At 50.3% G+C, this 22,683-nt stretch overlaps 1 protein-coding gene across 1 annotated transcript; it reads right to left on the reverse strand.

Moving 5' to 3' along the window:
• Positions 1–1,472: 1,472 nt before the first annotated feature.
• Vstm5 (V-set and transmembrane domain containing 5) lies at positions 1,473–20,479 on the reverse strand. Its single transcript, XM_052189729.1, has 4 exons — positions 20,104–20,479; positions 3,329–3,655; positions 3,095–3,235; positions 1,473–2,662 (listed from the first exon to the last, which is right to left on the reverse strand). Exons 1-4 carry the CDS (start codon positions 20,189–20,191, stop codon positions 2,619–2,621), a joined length of 600 nt encoding a protein of 199 aa, XP_052045689.1. The 5' UTR covers positions 20,192–20,479; the 3' UTR covers positions 1,473–2,618.
• Positions 20,480–22,683: the final 2,204 nt, after the last annotated feature.

Below are 22,683 nucleotides of genomic sequence, written 5' to 3' on the forward strand. Positions count from 1 at the left end.
CAGTTCCTCCCTGCTGCCCGCAGATCAGGACGAAGAGCTCTGAGCTTCATGTCCAGCACGTCCGCCTATATGCTGCCATGTTCTCTACCATGGTGGCGAGGGACTAAAGCTCTGAAGCTGTCAGCCAGCCCCAGTTAGGATTTCTGTGGTCATGGTGTCTGTTCACAGCAATAAAGCCCAGGACACCACCCTATTGATGACAGTTGGTTCTCCAGTCAGTCCGAGGCACGCCATTTGCCCATGGTTACATTTCTTCAGCAGTTAAGAGCACTGACTGCTCTTCCAGAGGTCCTGAGTTCAATTCCCAGCAACCACATAGTGGCTCACAGCCACCTGTAATGGGATCTGATGCCTTCTTCTGGGGTGTCTGAAGACAGCGGTAGTGTACTCTTGGACCGTTCTGAATGGTGTCCTCCTTGGGCTGTGTCTCTACATTCTTGTACTGGCCAAGACGCCCTGGAAACCTTACTTCACTGCATCTGTTCTCACTGTGGTATCCTTTCCAGTTAAGCCTGAGATTGTCTCAGGCAGTTACTGTCATAGGCCTCAAGCGACAGGTTTATTTCAGTTTTTTAATACCAGACAACTTATACGAGTATGACATACACCTCTTAGGTTCTGAGTTCCTGCTCTCAGAAGACCCAGTTGACACCAGTTTGTTCTATAAAGCAAGGTATGCACCACTGACTGGCATGGCAATCTCCTTGTCTCCACCCTTTCCAGAGGGAGCCAGGATTCTAGAACTACAGTCAGAATTCTGGAAGTAGGGGTTGGAGAGATGGCGCAGCAGTTAAGAGCACTGACTGCTCTTCCAGAGGTCCTGAGTTCAATTCCCAGCAACCACATGGTGGCTCACAACCATCTGTAATGGGATCCTATGCCATCTTCTGGTGTGTCTGAAGACAGCTACAGTATACTCATATACATAAAATATTTTTTTTTAAAAAAAAGTGCCCATGGTTAAAAAAAAAATTCTGGAAGCACACATTTCAAAATGGTCTTCTGTCTACAACAAATAGGTTGTTGCACCTTGGTTTGTGGTTGGGACCCAAGGAAAGGTAGCCAATGTTTTTGTTGCCCCAAGAAAAGGGGTTTTAGCAACAATTCCTTACCTGCCTTGCGGGAAATAAAAAAGATATGAGCATTGGGGACCTGAAAGGGAAAAAAAAAAAAAAGGAATATTCTAGTCCACTTTTACCTTCCTATGCGTGGACCTGCAGCCCAGGCCCTGCACACAACCGCTCACCTCAGCTTCCATCAGAGGTGGCGTGTGGTAGCTTTGAGCTGCAGCTGTGCATCAGAAGCAGGAAGGGAGTGTATGCTTGCAGCTAGAGCTTGACAAACAAGCTGGGAAGACCCTTCAGGTAACCCTGACAGTAGTCTGAGACGCTGTAAACCAAGGCCAACAGAGACCCAACCCCCAAGCTCAGCTGGAGCCCTGGTAATCCAGGGCCCTGGAAAAACAAACTTGCTTAGATTTAATTTTAAAATTTTATTTCACGTGTGTGAATGCTTTGCCTTCACATATATGTGTGCACTGTGTGCATGCAGTACCCATGGGGGCCAGAAGAGGGAACTGGAGTTAGAGAAGGTTATGCGCTACCATGTTGCTGCATGGAATTGAATCAGGGTCTTCTGTAAGAACAGCAAGGGCTCCTAGGTACTGAACCTCTCTCTAGCCCCACCCCAAGGCATTTTAACCTTCGTTATGTGATACTGCACTTTCTCTACTTTCCTTCAATGACTCGCATGCTTCTCTCCCATTTTTGGTTGTGAGCCTAGTCTTTAAGGGCTGAGCCATCTCGTGTGCTTTTCTCAATTCCTCTGAGAGATCTAGGCTAATACTGGCTTCCCCTGATGCCATATGAGGTAGGTGAATACCGCATCTCCCCTGCCCGGGATCTGACTGGGACTTGAAGGATGAAGCTGGATGACGCCTTGCAGAGTTTCCTGTTGCACTACCCCTGGTCAGCGTAAGCCACATCATCTGTAGTAACGCAATTTCAGGCTACTTCGTATGAGGGAGGGTGAGATGGACGATGGATGTCTTCTGCTCTCTGTGCCCCAAGCTGGTTCCCTCGGGCACTCGGCTGCTCCCCATGAGGTACAGTTCACTCCACCTCCTCAGAGCCTCAGGCTTGCTCATGTATGGGATGTAGAATGGGGAGGAGGAGGATGGGGGTGCCACAGTTTGCACATCAGACAGGAGCACAAAGGAGCAGAACACGTGCTCCAGTCCTAGCTGCATGTCAGCCCCTCTGCAGATCGCTGGCTCTGGAGACAGGAACTCTTCAGCAGAGCGCTGTGGGGCTGCAGCCTGCATTTAGAGTGGTAGCGGGTACCTGCCTGTGTTAAGGGTCAGCATGGCCCTGAACCTGCAACCAAGGAAGAGTTCCTGGTCGGAAGCCTCAGACGTATCTGTGAGCTACAGGTAAGCCCTAGAACTTGCTTCTATAAGCAAGCCGTCACCTCCAGATCCCAGTCAGCTTTCTTCTCTTCCAGCTGTCTCATCAGGAAAGGGGTGTGGATGCTGCAGCAGGGATTGGCTCGGTTTGTTCCTTGGACTCGAAAATACTGTTGTTCTCTTGAGGTAGCAATGTAATTGGGCACAGTCTTGGCTAACACTCAACATCTTTCAGCTCAATCTCCTCAGTGGTGCTTTCTGCAAAGCAGAAGACAAGTCAAGGGCAGCTCCTTTTGGTTAAATGCATGATCGTACAGACCTAAATTCAGAGCCCCAGAACTCACATAACTACGTCTGTAATCCCCGTGCTCAGGGTGTGGATGGAAACAGGCAGATTCCGGGGATTATTGGCCACCCAGTCTAGCCAATCAGTGATCTCCAGGTCAGAGAGAAATTCTGCTTCAAAAATCAGGGGTGGAGTGTGCTTGAGGAAGACACCCAATATTGACCTCTGACTTACACACACACACACACACACACACACACACACACACACGCACGCATGCATGCAAACATTCAACAAGGGGTTGAAAATCTGCCGCACGGTGGCTTTTTAGTGTGAATGAGGTAACAGGAGCCACCTCCGACCTCAAAAGTGTGAAGGGATTACCACCCGGCCCAGAGCGTTACCTTTGAGTTTGTACCTCCTGTCCCTGTGGAATTTGTACGCACACTGGTTGCAGACCCACATGAGACTGATCAATACCACAGCTACAGCAGCAAGCAGAGCGAAGAAGACAGCAACGAAGTGGAGGTCTTCATAGCGGATCTCTGGGGTGGGACAGGAGGGAAGCAAGGTCTCTCTTAAGGCTACAGTGTCACCCACCTGTGCCTGCAGCTCAGGGAGCCCTGGGGCTCTCTTACCTGACACGTGCAGCAAGATGGTGCCAGACTGGCTGCTGCCCAGGTGCTCTGTGACAGTGATGATGTAGTAGCCAGAATCCCTCACACCCACACTGAAAAGCCGTATGGAGCCATTGTCAAAGGTGCAGACTCTGTCTCTGTGGCTTTGGGAGACATTGGCTGGGGTCCCTGGTTTCCACTCCACGATCTTCTGCACACCCCAGTTAGGTGTGTACTTCCACTCAATCGTGGGCACGCCGTGGCAGATGTAGTCCACTGACAGCAGGATGTCTTCTTGGACGGTGGCGTTGATGACTGACTGTGGGATGTACAGTGACACACCCTGACCTGTAGGCACACATGAATCTGCGGTTGAATCTACTTGCCAACCAGTTTCTTCATGAGCATGCACTGAACACCTATAGTACTCACAAGCCAGGCGAACAGACAGCGCTGTTCTATAGTCAGCGAGGGGCGGAGCACTAGGGACCAGTGGACAGAACAGCCTGATGCTCGGTAGTGGCCAGTGCACTGGCGATAAGCTAGGATAACTGTGAGCAGTGAAGGCGGGTACACGATGGTTTGGGAAGACTTCTCTGAGGAAATCACATTTGAGCTCAGACCCAATGAACAAGCAAGAGGAAGTAGTAACTGTGAAGGAAAATACAAAGCAGACATTTCTGGCAGAGGCGAAAGGAGCTCTGGCATCTGTCCTGAGGGTGGGCACGGTGACTGGAAGGCAAGGGACACTGGGTGGGGCTCGGGATGAAAAGCTAGAGAACTGGGCTGGAGTCCAGACTGACAGTGCCAGGGACTCAGGCATCATGGGAACAAGAGAGGCTGCCAGGCGGTTACTGAAAGAGAGAGACGGGGAATTTAAAAGATCAGGGTGATTTACAACACGCTAGGAAGTACCTGGGCCTGAGCACAGTGACCAGTTGGGTGTGGCTATGGGGTTGGATAAAGCAGAGATGTCTGCCGAGTGTGTAAGGGAACCGTGGTGCCTCTGTTGAACAGGTGTGTTTCACAAGTACTAAATAGGTACCGTGTCACACAGTGCACACCATGCACAGACCCTACACTACTGAAGTCTCCCATAATCCATTGCCAGTTAATCAGTGGTGAAGCCTCAGGCTCATTATGACTGAAAAGCCTGCCCAGGGTCACTCTGCAGGACTGAGGTTTGCACATGGGTGACTGACTTCAAAGCTCAAACATTTATATTATGGCTCAACTAGGAGGTCAGTGGCTGGCAGTAGACGGGACAGAGTGGTGTGACAGGTGCTCCCACATACGGGAAGGCTAGCGACGGGAGGGGAGGGCTGCTGCCTAGTTCAACCTTAACTTGACAGACCGTTCAGTCACTGAGAAGGGTGAGTCTCAATTGAGGAAATCCCCCCCATCATGTGAGACGGTGGGCAAGCCTGGAGTACATTGTCTTGATTTATGATTGATGTGGGAGGGCCCAGCCACTGTTGGTGGTGTCACCTCTGGAAGGGTCCTGGAGCGTAGAAGAAAGCAGGTGTTTGCGCAAGCCATGGCCTTGCAGGTAAACAGGGTTCGCCTGTGCCTCAGCTCCTGCCTCCAGGTTCCTGCCTTGAGCTCCTGCCCCGGCTTCCTTCGGAGGCGGACTGTGATGTGGAAGTGAGTGACGTAGGCCCTCTGCTTCGTCAGCTGCTTCTGGTCACGGTGTTCTAGCACAGCAGGGGAAACCCTGACTAAGGCCCTTTAGTTCCCACCTATCCTTCCTGCTTAGCTCCCTCACCTTCGGGCGCCCGGCGGCCCTGGGTCCACCCTGTCGGCTGTACGTAACCCAACACGTAATGTTTCCAGACCCTTTTCTCTTGTCCTCTACCACTGACTGACACCAGTATCTGTGTATCCATTCCCTGGGGTGGCTGGGGAACTAAAGCAGGGCAAGGGATCTCGTGCTTTAAAAAGGTGGGTAGGAGGGCCACTGAGATGGCTTCAGTGGGCTAGGGAGCTTGTCACCAAGCCTGCTGATGGCCCGAGCCCAGTCCCTGACGCCCGCACGGTGGGAGAGAACTGGTTCCTTCAGTTGTCCATTGAGCATGCACACCTTTCCCACCCAACATAAGGAAACACAGTGGTGAAAGGAACTCTTAAAATGGCAGCAGAGGCTTTCTAGAGTGTCAAGTGACAGGAGTGCATATACCCTCTCTCTCTAACATTAGCATGCAAGAATGAACATCTGACTTCTGCCACCATGTCCCGTCACTCGGCTCCTAAAGCCCCGACCCTCCAGAGCGACGGGAGTGACAGAGAGCCTCTTTGTGTACCCATGACACAATTGGTGGCCAGCCATGCCTAGGTATCTTCAGGAATGGGACTGGTGACCAGGAAAAGCAGGGAGTGCCTGGGATGCTGGAGCTTGGAGAGCCTCTTCCAGCCTCCAGGGAGCGGAGGGGGCTGACACACCTATCAGTGATAGGTTTGTCGCTCTCGCTCTCTCCTGCCCCCAGTGGTCTGTGCCTTCATCCACGCCCGCGTGGAGAGTCCTATGCAAACCCCGAAAGGACAGTGTTCTGGAGAGCTAAGCACACAGATGCTCACAGGGCAGCTCACCCAGAAGGGGTAAAAATTCTGACCCTCCCACACCCTGCCTCCCTGTCTGTGCTCCTTGGGTGCAGCAGCGCAGAAGTCCAACATTAGAAGTCTGTTGGGTGGCTGGGGACTTAAGTGGGAGTTAAGTTGTGACTGGCATGTTCCCTTTCCTATAGAGACCACATGGTCACCTTGTTGGGAAACTTGGGTGCATTTGGAGGTTTTGGCATTCACCGCTGCACCTCACCCTTGTTAGCCACTTCATAGATGGCTACATCTGTAATCCCATGATGTATTAAATTCCTCCTTTCTTCTAAATATATCAGCTGGTACTATTCTGTTAAAAAAAATTAAAGCTATTTCTCAAGAAGACCTGTCTCAAACAAGATAGAAGAGTCTGACCTCATATATGCAATGCGATGCGCATGTCCCCCCAGCCCAGTGCAAAATGAAAGCTATTTCATAGGATGAGCATGGTGGCCTATATTCCCAGAATTTAACAAAGCGAGGCAAAAGCATGGGAAACTTCAGGCTAGCCTGAGCTACTGCACAAGTCCTGGGCCAGTCAGAGCTACTTAGGGAGCCTGTGTCTGAGATTCAAGAGGGGCGAGTGAGTGTGTTCTTAGTGTTCCTGTAGACATGTGGATTTATTTCTTTGAACTGCTTCCGGCATACTCTATTATCATGGAAAACATCTTACAACTTAACTTACATTTGGCCCAAATGGAAGCTTCTTCGGGTCTGTTAAATGTTCTTTAAGTTGGTTTTCCAGGGCTTTTTTGAACCGATTATATTTTAACAAGGACCCTCATGTTTCAAAGCCAAAGAATGAGAAACATGGATGAGTGTGGCCCGAGGCCCTGCTGGTGCCCTCTGAGGGTCAGCACAAGCGCTCTGACATGCAGAACAAAGGAGGCCGCCCAGAGCTGTGGGGTTTCCCCGAATCCGTGCTCTCCCACTTGCGGTGGCCACACGACCACCTTTGGGACCGAAGCCTGGCCTGGCTATGCGCAGATGGATCTCAGTCTCTCCAAGTGTAAGCTCTTCCTGGCCAACCTCCCTCTCAGATGGGAATGCAAAGAGCACGGCTCGCCACCTCTGCCAGGACTTTTCCTCACAGGACTGCTGGAAGCCGCCTCTGCCAGGTCTCATGGCTCCCTCAGGAAGCTGCCCTTCACCACAGAAGTTGTTCAGGGTTGGAGCACTTCAGCTCGCTAGGGACCACCCATGACTGCTGGCCATTCTCTCTGAGGCCCGTGGGATACAGTTAGTTATCCTTTAACAAAGAGCCCAGGGCAGAGTTTAGGCTCCTGGAATAAATAAGAACACTGAGGTCAAATTCCAGGTCAGCCTTGGAGGCTGGACTCCTGGACTCAGCACCATGCGGGTACCCGGTGGCGACCCATCAATGTCTGTTGAGTCAATGAATATGTGAGTGACCATGCGACCTGCCAGCCTTTCCTCCCTGAGAGCAGCTGCTCCGAGGTGGAAGTTAGGTCATCGAACAACAGTGTGTGGGAGGGCAGGCCTGGAAGGAAGGGTTTATTTGTGTGCATGTGAGTGTGTGAGTGTATGTATATGTGCATGTGTATGTGTGTGTGAGAGAGAATGTGTGTGTGTTAAAGAGAATGTGTGTGTGTGAGAGAGAGAGAGAGAGATAATGTGTGTGTGTATGTGTGTGTGTGTGAGAGAGAGAGAGAGAGAAAGAATGTGTGTGTGTAAGTTGGCTCTGGGCATCACATTCAGGCCCTCTAGCTCGCACAGACTGCTTTTACCTGCTGAGCTCTCTCACCAGCCTAAAATCTAGGGTTTCTATGCTTGGTGCACTTTACAAGCTGTCTACCTGTATGTCTATATTATATATATCTATATCTATATCTATCTATCTATCTATCTATCTATCTATCTATCTATCTATCTATCTGTGTGTGTGTATGTGTGTGTGTATCTACGTGTTTGTTTATCTATCTACCTATTATCTATCCAGCATCTAAGCATGTATGTATGTAGGTGACTATGGTCTATCACCAGTTAGTATTTGTTGTTTGTTATCTATTTATAATTATTTATCTCTCCTCTATCTGTTGATCTACTATCCTCATTTCTATATCCTCTACCTGTAACCTATCAGTCTTCTACCTACTATCATCCATCTCTGGACAGAGATAGCCTTCCACGCTGGCTACCTGGATGTCCCCCTTCAACAAAGCTCAAAGTTTGTATCCCAATAAGAAAAGTCACTCTAAAATAGCAAACCTTCTCAGCCTATGAATAGCATCTATGGGCATCAGACCCATTTCACAGTCCAAAGTTCAATGACTCCAGCCGCTATCAGATCAGCAAAGATAAAGAACGTTGATAACATTGAGTGGTTGGGGTGTGTACAGAAGCTGTTCATAGCATTATGGTGAAAGCTCCGAAAGCCTAGGCCAGCTTCTCCCAAGGCGCCTTTCTGTCACCTCAGTAGCTCTCAGCTGTGTCCATCCTCACGGTGTGACTACTGAACACCCCTCTCCCTTTAGCTTGTAGTCTAGCCTGCTTGGTCTAGGTTGTACCCCAAGAATCCCACAGCACACTGGCACATGGACAGGCCTTACTGAGTGGTGGCCTCCCCTTAGTGGGTTATGCAGCTGGCCTGCAGGAGTGTTGTGCAGAATGCAGGACTAGGCCAAGCTGGAAAAAATTGGAGCTCAGGCTCCCGTGGCTGAACTTCAGGACCCAGCTTGCCTCCCTAGTTATGACTTAACTAAGCAATGAGCCCTGTGTGGATACAAGCAGGCATCCCCCTGCTCCTACATGCTATCCCCACAGAGTCCAGAGTCTTGCCTTCTTGCAGATGGTGGCCATACATGGAGACAGCCCGGGGAATCCCATCAGGAAATCCAGGCCTTGGAAGGAGATGAGGCAGCAGAGGTAGGTTCCAGTGCCAGCCTGCTCTTCGTTACTGCTGTGACTTTGGCCGAGTTATGGCTAATCCACAGCCTAGGCCTCTGCTCCTCATCTGTAATGTGACTGAGGTAATGGCTATAGTCACTTCACAGGTCTGGCCTGTTAGGAGGAATCAAAGCAAAGCTGCAATTGCCAAACCCCGGACTCTATGCTCCAAGAAGTAAAGTGTAAGTGGTAGGCAGGGACGCAGGAAGTCCTGCCTACAAGGATGCCACTAGGAAGACACTGTGCTGGGCACCTCAGACTATGGCAAATACACCAGGAAAAATATCCAATCCGTGTCCCCACTTTTGAGTCAGGGTTTTATTACGCCGCCCCAGTTGGCTTGGAACTCACCACCATGCCTGGCAAAACCTCCACAGCTTTTAAAACAGAGAGTGTAAGACCCGAAAAAAACCCCAGTGCCCATGCCTCAGAAGGTGACACCCATATCACTCGGGAGAAACAGTCTTGATGCAATAAGCAAGAGGCTCTGGGGTCCACAGTCGTACACCATGCAGGGGTAGAGGACTGTGGGACCCCAAGTGCAGAATTGGGACAGCTTTTATAAGTTTACAACAAAACCTCCAAATCACAAACCAATCATTCCTTAGCATCGAGAGCCCTTGTAGTGCGAGCCAATCAATTTGTACTACTCCATAGTTTTAGGCCAATCAGTTTAAATTATCGGAGCCTGCACTCTGTGGACCAATTAGTTTCCTATTTTCTATGAGGTCTATAGCTGCGAGAATTCCTGGGTGGGGGTAATGGCGTAAGCAGAAGCAAGATAAGCAGATAGTTAGCTCATTTCCAGTTACCTTACTGGGCCAGGATCTAGGCCTTTAGCCTAGCTCTTAACAAAGGGCAGGCTCTGGAATGTGACCTTTCACCTAGTTTCTAACAAAGAGCGGGCTCTGGAATATGAAGTGTTGGGAGCTCCTTAGAAGACTGGAGTTAGAGCTTCTTTGGAGTGAAGAAACTCCATCTTAAACTTCTGACTTCTTGGGGTCATTAGAGCGTTAGGCTGTATTTTCTATCCTTTCAATAGAACAGGCAAACTTCTGTTCCTGACCCTCACAAGAACACTCATCAGCTTTACAGAAGAGGTCAGCTGTGCTCTCTTCTGCCAGGGCATGCCTTACTCACAGGAACAGGGCTGGGAGTGAAGGACTCTGCCAGATGAAGCAAAGGGGGGGGGGGAGGCAAAGGGGCAAATGCCAGTTGTGAAGACAGGGATGACACACAGTGCAGAAGACCCCAGTAGAGGATCTAGCTTAACACGACTGCCGCCATCTTAGTTACAATCCCATTCTGCCCATCAGCTCACGCTGGCACATGTTTGAAGCTGTTACAGGATATTTGATCACACTGTAAAAACTGAGATTGTGTTATTTACTGAGAAAACCTGGTTCAGTTGTGATGTGGCTCAGCCCTTAGTACACACATGAGTACTATTATTGAGTAATCTCAAATAATGAAAGTAAAGTTAGTTTGTAGAAGGAAGCACCCATGTTTGAAAGTGATGTCTAACTGTGGGGCGGACAGAGTGATGAATCAGAAAGATCTGACAGACTAGGAAAGGGAAGCGACTGAAGACAGAGCAGTGCAGAGAGGAAGAAGGAGAGAGGAGATAGGTTTTGTTGACTTAGAGGGAATTCCACTAGGCTCCTCCCAGGGACCCAGCGAAGGCTTACCTTACCACCGGCCACCGCCACCAGGTGTGAGCTGCGTATGAAAGGATTGTCAATGAAAGGATAGAAAATACAGCCTAACTCTCTAATGACCCCAAGAAGTCAGAAGTTTAAAATGGAGTTTCATCACTCCAAAGAAGCTCTAACTCCAGCCTTCTAAGGAGCCCCAAACACTTCATATTCCAGAGCCCTCTCTTTGTGCTCTTTGTCAGAAACTAGGTAAAAGGTCGCATTCCAGAGCCCGCCCTTTGTTAAGAGCTAGGCAAAAAGGCCTTGAATAGGTGACCCTGGCCTTGTAAGGTAACTGGAAATGAGCTAATTATCTGCTTATCTTGCTTCTGTAAATTGCTTATGCCATTACCCCCACCCAGGAGTTCCCGCAGCTATAGACCTCCAAGAAAATAAGAAACTAATTGCGGGCTCTCGATGCTAAGGAATGATTGGTTTGTGATTTGGGGGCTTTGTTGTAAACTTATAAAAGCTGTCCCAATTCGGCATTCGGTCCACAGTTCTCTACCCCTGCACAGTATACGTCTGTGGACCCCAGAGCTCTGGAATAAAAATCCTCGTTTATTGCATCAAGATCGTTTCTCGCAAGTGATATGGGTGTTGCCTTCCGAGACGTGGGGCACCCTCGGTTTTTTCAGGTCTTACACCACCCACCCCCCGTGTCTCTCTCTCGCGTTCTCTCTCCCCCCCTTTCTGTCCTTCTCTGTGCCCCCCCAAACTTCTCTACCCTCTGACTTGGCTCCCATCTGTCTGCCTCTACCCCTTCTCCAGGTCCTCATGCCTCTCCCTTCCCCCAACAAATCCCCTTTATACCAGATCTGCTGCATGACATAAGTATTCAGGGGCACACCTTGGCATAGGCCTGCCAGGAATTCCCTTATCTCATTATATTTCATAATGTTTTTACTGGGACAGTTGTTCAGAGACAGGATGCAGACAGAAAACAAGCTATACACAAGTGAAGACAGAACTAGCCAGACAATGAGAAGGAGCCAGAACATTAGAACAAATTGCCAGATTAGTTTGAGGCTGAGCACAACAATTCAGGAGAAGCCAAGAGAAGCCGGATTGAATCAGTCAGTTTGGAGAGGAGTTGGCCATTGAACCAGTCAGCTTGGAGAGGAGTTTGAGTCAGAACAGCTGAGTTGAATCTGCCAGCCAGAGATCAGGAAGAAGTAGGAAGGGTGAGCTTATTCAGCAACAAATCTTAGAGGCTGAAAACATTCTAGGCCTAGATTAGATTGAAGGGAGGCTAGAAGCTTCCAGGACTAGGCCTAGGTTAGCAGACAGAGGCAGTAAGCCTCCAAGAGGACAATTAGAGCAGGTGAATAAAAGAAACTTTTACAGGAAACATTACAGAAGGAATAAAGCTATTCAGACAGCCACGCATAACAGTCTGCTCCTAACACCTAGGTTATTTCTTTTCTTTTTTTAGTTTTTAGTTTTAGTTTTAGACAGGGTTCTCTGTGTAGCCCCGGCTGTCCTGGAACTCACTCTGTAGACCAGGCTGGGCTCGAACTCAGAAATCTGCCTGCCTCTGCCTCCCCAAGTGCTGGGATTACAGGTGTGTGCCACCATACCCGGCTGAGGTTATTTCTTGACTGACATTTCAGTTCCATAGTTTGCTTCTTGAAAAAGCTCATATGTTCCGACTTGCTTTGGCTCCTCCCATCCCTGCTTTTTTGAGACATGCTTTGAATGCCTTATCCTTCTCGCCTTCAAATCACTATATACCTTGAACTCTGTACCTTCCTGCCTCTGCCTCTGTGCTGCAGAGATTATAGTCTTCTATCACCATGGCCCCTTTATACTGAGGGAGAGGTTGACCCAAGGGTTCTGTATGTGGGGCAGGCACCCTGGCAACTGTCCATCTCCAGCCTGTCCTCTTCAGGTTAGCATATGGACCCCTCCGTCCCATCTGTGGGTTGGTTCCCAGGTCCCACTATCTTGTTCAAGCCCACACTGTTTGGTGCCCTCAGCTGGCACTTCCCACACTGACAGCTGGTTCGTGTGGACTACATTTTGCTGAAGTACCCAGCTGCTGTGGCTGATCCCCCCACCTCCCCACCCCCGTGGGGAGACCACAAATCCCCCCAGCACGCTCAGCTGACACCTCCAAAGTGGTAACTGGGGATCCTTATGGCCTGGCAGTGAGTCAAAGAAAACCACTTCACAGAGAAAAAACCTGGACCACCAGGAACAATCAATTCCAGGGGCTTCCTTTGCCTTTCATCCAGGGCTGCTCTGATTCCATCCATGACACTCATGTGGCATAGGTGTGAAGTTCATCTGGTGGATTAAAAAAGTATGTTCCTAGACTCCATCAGAAGTAATTTGAAGATGTGGAGCAGCAAGTGACCACAGACCTGGCAAGGGCTGATGGGAGTTCCAGGCTACACCGGAAAAGTTTGCTAAGACTTGTGTCCTACCCAGAGGTCCCACCTTGTTGTCTGCCTGTTAAAGTTTAAATGGTGTCCCCCAGAGATATGATGGCATCCGAGCCTGTATGTGATCTTTAGAGACTGTACATTTACAGACGCCATCAAGTCAGAATGAGGTCACCAGAGTGGGCTCAATTGGCTTGGACACAGTTGACCCGCTGTCTTTTTATAAAGAGAGGTTTGGATCCAGAGAGACATCGTCCTGTGAGGGCAGGTGGAGGCAGAGATCCCGGTGCTCAAGCCAAGGAACACCAGAGATTGGCAGCAACCCACGAAGCGGGAGGGGCCTGGAGCAGAGTCCTTTACAAGCCGCCCACACCTCAGCTTTAAGTTCCATTCAGAGTGACTAGTGGTCCAGCTCTGGAAGGCGGCAGGAGGCCAGAAGTATTTATTGCCTCTCTGGCTTTTGCCTCAGGAGTCCTGAGTATTTCGTTTCCCAAGTGCAAATCTCCTGGATTCTGAAAGGCCTCAAGGCTGGTTTCCGCTTTCTCTTCCACCTCTGTCTCCCGTGAGTCCTCTTCACCCTCCACTCCAATCACCCCAAACTACGGGCCGCGCCCCAGTGGGCTTTATCTCCTTAGCTCAGCTCAACTTGCCACTCCCTGGCCTCAGGGCCATTTTCTCTCTTCAAGGACTGTCCTAAATGTGACCTGTTCTGTCAGCCAGGCCAGTTCTCTGGGGCGGCAGAACTGAATTGAACTTTAACCCTGTTATATCAGGAGTTGTCACCTTACATATCAGGCCACACCCGCTGCGCCTTTTCCAGGTGCAGGTGTGGGGAGCTGACAGGAAATGTCTGCTGTAGCCTTGCTGAGGCTATCCCCCTTTCCTCTGCCCTGTGGGAAGCATAGGCAGCCCAGCCACATGCACATGCTGTGGGGCTGCATACCAACCATTATGTATGGGACTGCCTCACACCCAGGCCTCCAAACCTGAGATTCTGACAGCACCTTTTGTCCAATTTGAAATTGAATCTGTGTCATTCAATGACTCCCCTAATATACCTTATACCCTGAAGGGTAATTTCTCTCACTACCTTCACCTCAAGCCTCTACTCTGTGTCTAACTCCTCTAACACAAAGGAGAAAATAATTCTAGCACAAGAATCTCTCTGAAATCTCATCGCAAAGAATGTCCAAGGCTGGATGGAGGGGGAGGGAAGGCGATGATGGGGTTCTGCTTCCGGGCCTTGGCTTAGCCTGAGGTCTGCTTTGCTTTAGGTTGTCTGTAGAGGAGGGAAGACAAAAAGAGCTTCCTGTTGGGTCCTGGTACCAGCGTTTTGTGTCCAGAGCTACATCTCCCTCCTCGAGCACACGGGTTTATCCCAACAACTTCCACCCAAGACCCCAAGAGCTTCCCAAGCTCCAGTTTCTTAACTGGCAGGGTGTTGAGCGGAAGAGGAAGTCAGTGTAGACTCACTGAGAACTGGGCTAGTGCTTGGCAGGTCTGGGGCTCCCTGGACTTGACTCCCCTAGAAACCAGCATCAAGAAAGGAACCTATGGGCCTTGTTGCTTAATGGCAGGACACGTTCTGAGAGAAGCATGATTGGCAAGTGACGTTTCCTCACAATGGATTTACCGAGCTGGGAAAGAACCATGCTGTCCCATAGGCAACAGGAGACTCACAACACAGGAACATAAAGTCTAGTATAGCTAAAGAATGATCTCCTAGTCACTGGGCCAGCGCCGGGAGGCTCCCCAGGATTCCTGCAGCTTTCTCTGCCCACCTACTTAGCCTTCAAGGCTTCCTCATTAAAACAATCCTCCCCACTCCAAACTGAGCCCCAATCTCAATGCCCAGGGCCAGTGTAACTCACCCACTTGGGATTACACTTTCCCAGGAGGTCCCTCAGGACGTCCAGCTCCTGGTGGCCAGTGGCAGTAAGTGTTCAAGAACTTCTGAGACAAGTGAGACCAAAGCAAAACAGATTTCCTACCCCAAACCCCACAGGAAAGTTGTTATAAGTCTGTGTGACTCAAACCGCACAGCAATCGAGACTCCAAGACACAATGGCGGATGTTCCAAGAAATGAAAGTGGGAGAGACCTGAGTACTTCTTGGCCAGTTGGTCCCCTAGGACCAAACTGATGGACATCGTCCAGAGGAAACATGCTCTGCCTGGCCATACTAGCTGGAGAAGCTCCAAGGCAGAACCAATAGTCTGGTCCCTGCCCTTGGCAATGCTGGTTTTACTGGTGTGAAGTAGGCACCTAGCTTTCTTTTGAAAAATTACTTATTTGCTTTATTGTATACTGTGTGTGTGAGTGTTTTGTCTTCTTCTTCTTCTTCTTCTTCTTCTTTCTTCTTCTTCTTCTTCTTCTTCTTCTTCTTCTTCTTCTTCTTCTTCTTCTTCTTCTTCTTCTTCCTCCTCCTCCTCCTCCTCCTCCTCCTTCTCCTCCTCCTCCTTCTTTTTTTTCCGAGACAGGGTTTCTCTGTGTAGCCCTGGCTGTCCTGGAACTCACTCTGTAGACCAGGCTGGCCTCGAACTCAGAAATCCACCTGCCTCTACCTCCCAAGTGCTGGGGTTAAAGGCGTGCGCCACCACTGCCCAGCTATGTGTTTTGTCTTCATGTATGTGTACGCATCCCATGTGCAACCTGGTGCCCCTGGAGGTCAGAAGAGGCCATTAGCTAGCCTGCCTTAGAACTGGAGTTACAGGTGATTACGAGCCACCATGTGAGTGCTGGCAATTGAGGCTCTGGAAGAGCAGCCAGTACGGCTTACCACCATGAGTCAGTCAGTCTAGTTCCCCAAAAGGTTTGTTTGTTTTTGCACCTGTCTTCATAAGCAAGTTGCAGGGGGAGCACTGAGTCCCCTTCCTCACTGTCCTGGCCCTGTGAACTCAGAGCTTACAAGGCTGGCACTGAGCATCAAAGACTTCTCTCTGCCATCTGGGGATTCTTCACAGAAGGGCTTCCCTGGGTCAGCAAGGGGCAGGCCTGAGCTACCTGTGGCATTCCTCAGCAGGAAGAAAGACCAGCATGCATTCTCAACTGGCTGGACATGTGGACAAGGCGCGCTTTGTGCCTGCTGCTCCCTGTCTGACCCTTTTTGCTATCTCTGTGTCCCCTGTGTCCAGAGAGCTGACTGATATCTAGCAGGCTAGGGAATCAGTAAAGAGAAAATTATTTTGATGCTCTGAACTTAACAATTCTCTCTTCCGTCTACATTTTCACTATCTATGTAAACACAGGCATATGCCAGGTAATGGACCACATCCATGATTGTGACCCATGAGAGTAGACCCTCTGGTGACACAAGAGACACTTTGGTTTCTGTGAGCCCCCTGTAAGATGTTCTCATCATATTGAGATCAGCTGATAATGCAAGTCTCAGGATGTACCCCCATCTTAATAGCATGACTAAACTTTTCCTCATTTTTTACTTTCCAGGAGGAAAGCCCAGGTCAAAGGCACCTGTGGTTCTTGATGAGGGAGATCTCTCATGTTGGCTTTTTCGGGTTGTCACCATTGCTATCCCAACATAACCGAGAGAAGTTGGATTTTCATCTTTTCTAAGTTTGTGGGCATACATTCAATCTACATCTTCCATTTCTGGTCTCCCAAACTCATATCTGTTCTACATAAAAACCACATTTATCTTATCTCATTAGCCTTGAAATTATGAACCCATTCTGGAATCTTCTCTAAAGTTAACTTTGAAGTCTTAGTTAAAAGTCTCCTAAGGCAGATGTGGGTGAGATGTTAGGGATAAGTCATCCTGAAGCCAGGCTCTTTCTGGCTGTGCACTGGGAGCTATGGAAGTGACATATCCCAAAATACACGACGTGACCGCCCTGTACAGGGAAATTATCATTTCATTGGAAAGAACCCAAAGGGAAGCCGGGGCAGTGATAGTTCCCAGCGCAGTCAGACACACTGTTAAGACTAGATTCTTCTGTTGGATGATTTGCCTTTTGACACACTCAAGTGACCCCTAACATTCTTACTGGTGGCCTGGGTCCACTGTCGGAGCAGTTGACACTGAAACTATGTCCTCTTCTCTCTCCTTTGAACCAAGGCAGCCCTAACAATCTCGTAATCAGTCCTGGTTCCTTCCTGTTTGGAAGAACATGTCTACCGCTGCATAGCTCCGAGAGTCAGTCAAGCAGGACTAAGACACCCACAGTCTTTCATTCTGTCCTGGCCCCTTCAGTTCAGAGTGGCAGTGTTTCTGTTGGGGTGGCTGACTAGTGTCTACGTTCACACCCATATTTATCAGGGCTGTTTACCATACCCCTGCCGCTCTCTTCCTAATATACCTTTATTATTATTATTTTACACTACAGGCAGGTTACAGCCAAATCTTTAAGATCTGGTTCTTTTGTTTAGTTATTCAACTTTTTTGTTTTTTGTTTTGTTTTGTTTTTGAGACATGGTCCCACTCTGTAGTCTGGGTTGGCCTAGAGCTCATGATGTAGACCAGGCTGGCCTCCTGAGTACTGGGATCATATGCACCACCACACCCAGCCCAATCCATCATTTCCTCTTGGATTTGCTGTGAGTAGCCAGGAGTGACAAATCCCCTTTTCCAACACTTTGCTTAGAAATCTCCTCAGCTAAATAAGCAACTGCCTCACAGTCAGCTTCTAACTTCCTCAGAACTCTGAAGCGCATAGGCAGCTGCGCCAATGTCTTCGTTACTTTACAGGAATTCTCTCTGCACTGTCCAAGAACACTCCTTATTTCTCTGTCAGACATCACTCAAACCTGCCTTCCAACCCAAGTTTCTAGCACACTGAAAACGTCCCCAGCCTCCACCCAGTACCTGGCTCTATAGCGCCACCTACAGCTCTACACGTTTATGGCACCAGCTCCGCACTGGTGTCCTCCAGGGCAGTACAGTCCTCTAGAGCCGGCTGCTGTGGGAGTCTACAGGCTGAATGGCTGAAGCTCAGGCCTTTATTCCCCCCTGACCCCCCACTCAGTCCTGGAGAGCAGGAAGTGCAAGGTCCAAGGCATTTAATACAACCCTACCAATACAGCTACAGTCATACTTTATTTAAATTTATTTTGAAAATATTTTTACATGTACTTATTTATTTGTGTGCATGCCATGTCTGTGGGTGCCTGGGTGCCGTGGTCTCTGTGGACATCACGGGACGAGCTTACAGAGTCAGTCCTCTCATCTCACCTTGTGCCTTTACCTGCTGAGCGCTCTCGCTAACAAGAGGTTTGTAGCTTAGCGACCACCCTCTTCCCGCCTGTTAAACTGCTCACTGTGTCCTCACCAGCAGAGGAAGAGTTCTGATTTCTCTTTGATAAGGACATTAGTCTCACCACAGTGGGGAATAATGCCACATCAGAGGTTTCAACCAATGCATTTGGGGCATATGTTTAGCCGCTAACACCACCATAAACAGAGCGGAAGCTTCCACACACAGGGATTTTGTGTCTGGGGACATGTTGTAACACAGGCTTTTTTGGAATGAGGCTTCTTGCTCTCATTTTCTTCCTTCTTTTACACTTACGGTTTCTTGTCAACAGTGCTAGGTGCCAAACACATGCTAGAAAAGACCTGTCACTGAGCGATCCCCCAGCCCTAGACTGAAGCCGTTGGCAGAAGCTGAGGAGGCCGAGGAGGCAGGGAGCTGGTGAGGAGAGGAGAGGCACCCCCCACATTACTGGGGTTGGCCTCCAGCGCAGGCCGCAGCCAGGCAGGCTCACACCCACTCACCACGTGAGAAGGCTGCTCCCGTTGGAAAGGGGCAAACACTCAACCTCATCAGAACAGCCGGTGCCGATCTTCCTGAAGCCACAGCCGGGCAGGAGACAGTCGCCAGGTGACACAAACCTTCACCTGCTCCACAGACTTACATGTCTGGGACATCTTGTATTCCCCTTAGCACACTGTCACGGGGGCTCCTAACCAACTGCTACGACCCGGTCAGTGTGGTTTGCTTCACATAGAGTCCTTTGATTTACTAAATCTGAGTTCTGAGTGTTCCCAGAAGGCAGCCCCTACCTCCTCCAGAGGCCACAGCGAAGGAAAAGCTGTTAACCACAGCATCCCCTGTACCTACTGTGGCCTGCCTCCTGCAGGGAGAAGCCGGACTCTGGATATTACCCCCTGAACACCACAGACAGACAGATGTACCAAGAGCAAGAATGGCGACTAGAAACTTGCGCTTGGGGCTTGGAAACCAATGGGAAAGGTCATTCATTGCCAAGATTCCTACCTGATGGACTAACGAGGGTCTAAGACCAGTCCCCCAGCTGCCGGAGCCACACCCCCAGCTACCAGAGCCACACCCCCAGCTGCTGAAGCCACAGTCCCCCATCTCAGTTCAGTCTTCCTGAGTCTTGCAAATGCGCAGGGTGGTTTCCAGGAAAAGACCTAGAAACTGGTAGAGCCTCGGCCTCACCGCACACTGGATAGGTAGTCAGTCACCTGTCCCGGCAGTGTTGCCCTCCTGTGCCTCAGTTGCAGCACTTACGGAACACAGAAGAAGAGGCTCTCATTTTATGTGGGCTAAATGGTTAGGAAGCTTGTAGAGCCCAAGAATCCGTAACAAAGGAGCTTCTGAAGGCCAGCTTTCCCCACCAGCCCTCTCAACTCCTGTCGCCCCTCTCTAGGCACCTCCATTGACTGATCCTTAAGATGGGAATGGTAATAATGTTAGTCCTTGAACAAGAGTACAATTGCACTATAATCTTTCGTGTCTATAGATGATGATCAGTGTGTGTCACATCCCGACTCGCCATTCCAGGGCTTCTAGTGCTGCCTCACGGGGCACCTTCCCTGGTCTCATGCTCCAGCGAACCCCAGGACCATGTTAAGGGAGGACCATAGGACCTAGGAAACCCAAGGAGGGTCTACCACCAGAGGGTGGCGGTGAGCTCCCTGGGGTTAGCAGCCTGGTTATTTCCAGAAAGAAAATAAAAATTGCTGCCCAGAAGGCCAGGGCCCAGCAGGGAGCGAGTTATCTCCAGGACGGCTTCCTGCTTTGATAGCAGCAGCCACCGCGGCCCAGGGCACCGAGGGAGCCTTGGCTCGGCCTAGGACTCTCCAGCTGCGCCCCGCCAGCCTGGAGACGGTGAAATGATCCTAGTCCGCACCTCTGTAGCTTGCCGACAGCAGCGTAGGGGTCGCTCCTTCCAGCGACGTTGTTCCCGCCCGCCATGTCGCTCCCACCTGCGAGGTCTCCCAATCAGGCACTTACTCTGCAGACAGCGGGCGGCAGCCACCCAGAAGGCGAGCAGCCCCAGCGGGATGCCTTGGGTCCTCCCCCCGCATCGCGGTGGCCTCATGAGCGAGCCGCGGACTGTATTGCCCCCGCATGGGCCTCGGGGAGGCGGCCGGTCCAATGCTCGCCCTCAGCAGCGCCCCGCAGCGCAGCGCGCCAGCCTAGCCCCCTAGGCCGTGGCTCGGCTGCACTGCTCGCAGCTCAGCGCGTCTCAGCTCCCGCAGCTGCTCCGTCTGAGGCAGATGAGCAGGTTGTACTCTGGTTCAACCAGTTCCCAGGAGAGAGGGAAGAAAGGAGGAAGGGAAGAGGAAGGGAGGGAGCAGTGAGAGAAGGAAGGACTATGAATATGGAAAGATATGGTATAATGGGAAGGCACGCACTCAGAGGCACTAATGGCAAATAATGAGCAATTTCCTGAGGGTCACGCCCAGTGTATCAATTCAAGGTTCAGCGCGGGGAGGTGACTAGGAGGGAGGGCTAGTGCTGGCTGCTGCCCAGAGACCCAAAGAGACAATTTGAGGGCTTCAAGTTACATTGGGGGCAGGCACTTAGGAAAGCCAAGTGACAGCCTGGGGTGTGAGGGGTGAGGGGAGCCAGCTAGGGAGACTCAGGCTGGCTCTGGTGGAGTAGATGGACAGTCATGCTCCATCCGTCCATCCGTCCGTCTGTCCGTCCATCCATCCGTCCATTGTCCGGCCAGTGACCCAGCCAGCCAGGTAATCAGCCAACCAGGAAAGGGCTCTGAAAGCTGCTTTCCGTGTGGGACCTGGCTGAGGTGGGCACTCCTCCACAGGACAGTATTGGAATGTTGGCTGAGCTGTACTAGAGATACAACCACACTGACTGTAGAGCCCCTAGAGGCGGCCCTCCTGCAACCCCAGCATTCTGGAAGCCTCAGGAGTGACTGGGTGCTTTAGGAATCCCAGCAAGGGGTGGGGCCTCGAAACAATGATCAACTACGACACAGTCTGCGGTTAAATGAAGAGCCGGCATGCTGGAAAGCTCAGAGCGACTAGACTCCAAGGGGGATGTGGTGGTGTGTAAAGATATGGAAGTCGGGAGAAACTAAAACTGGCTCAAGCTAGTTGTGGCATTATAGTTGACTTTGTCAGAACTAGATTTTCTTACCTCCCTTGTAGCTAGGAAGTAGCAGTCTGAACAAACAACGGTGATATTTAAAAGGGAAGTCTATGCGGGAATCTCTGGATGAGGGGGTGGGAGGGATGGGGAGGACAGAAAAGGCAGTGGCTACCTGCTGTGTAGCTGTTTGCTTCCAATTGAGACACTCTTTTCCTGAAAGGGGGAGGAGGAGACTCACTATGCACAGGCGACCTAAAGGATTCAGGCAGGGCACTAGGGCACTTACAGAACTCTCAGATTGTGTAATCTGTAACAATCGCCAGGGGAGAGGAGACTTCCGTGGAGGTGGAGCTGGCAGCAGGTTGTACGGGGAGCCCCAGTGACGTGCAGGGTTGGGCTTCTCTGGGATACAGACAGCCAGCCGCTTGAACCACCCAAGTTCCTGACCCTTGCTAATGTGACCTTAATACACGCTTTGTTCCTCGCTGGATAGGAATAGAAGTGTCTTTCCAGGGAAAGCTCTGCTCAGTTCTCCTCCTGCCTCGAAGACACGCCTTCGCCCTAGGTCTGTGGCTCTTGAGACTTCATGAAGTCTCAAGGGAGGACGAATCTCTCTAGGAAAGGAGCGAGGAACAGAAAGACAGGAAGTGCCAGGAGACAGCGGTGTGTAGCGTGCTCTCCCAAGAGGCCATGGGGCGTGGCATGCCCTCCTGTGTTCGGGCTCTTGGTTGTATCCTTCTTCCTTGGCTTCTTACGTCGACACCATGCCTGACTTGGCCTCCTTCCCAGCCCAGGACCTCTTGTGTGACAGGCATGGGGTGGTGATACTGTAGGTTCATGTCCTCTGCTTTAGCAGTCCCAGCAATGGCCACATGCCACCCCCAGGGAAGTCATGGGCAAGTTTAGGGCTGGGACCCTCTTTCAAAAATAATAACTAAAGATATTTTAAAAGTCAAAAGAATGAAGCTAAGATGAGACACACTGGGCCAGGACCCAGGGAGAGAAGCAGACACGGTGTGTGCTCCGGGGTTTGAACTCTCAGTTTCCCCAGGGAGTCGCCTGAGCTGGGTTTCTGTGACATAAAGCAAATGTTGGCTGAAGGACAGGACATTGCAGTTAGGGAGACTACATTCAAGACATCTGTTTACTGCATAGTATGGAGTCGGTAATTAATGATGAAATGTGATGAGTGAACGCTGAGCGGAAGGAGGCTTGACTAATGCAAATGAGGACCACATAACCTGTGCTACTTTATTCAGCTGCGTTTAACCAGCACACTGTGTGCACACACTTTAAAATACTTGGTCATGCACAATAACTACTATCTGTCAATTTAAAATAAAATAAAATGTGTGTATGTGTGTGAGAGAGAGAGAGACAGACAGACACACACACACATACACACACACACACACACACACACACACACACACACACACACACACACACACAGAGCTTCTGTGGTCTTTCTCCACC

Source organism: Apodemus sylvaticus, chromosome 7, assembly GCF_947179515.1.
Source record: "Apodemus sylvaticus chromosome 7, mApoSyl1.1, whole genome shotgun sequence".
NCBI classification, from domain to species: domain Eukaryota; kingdom Metazoa; phylum Chordata; class Mammalia; order Rodentia; family Muridae; genus Apodemus; species Apodemus sylvaticus.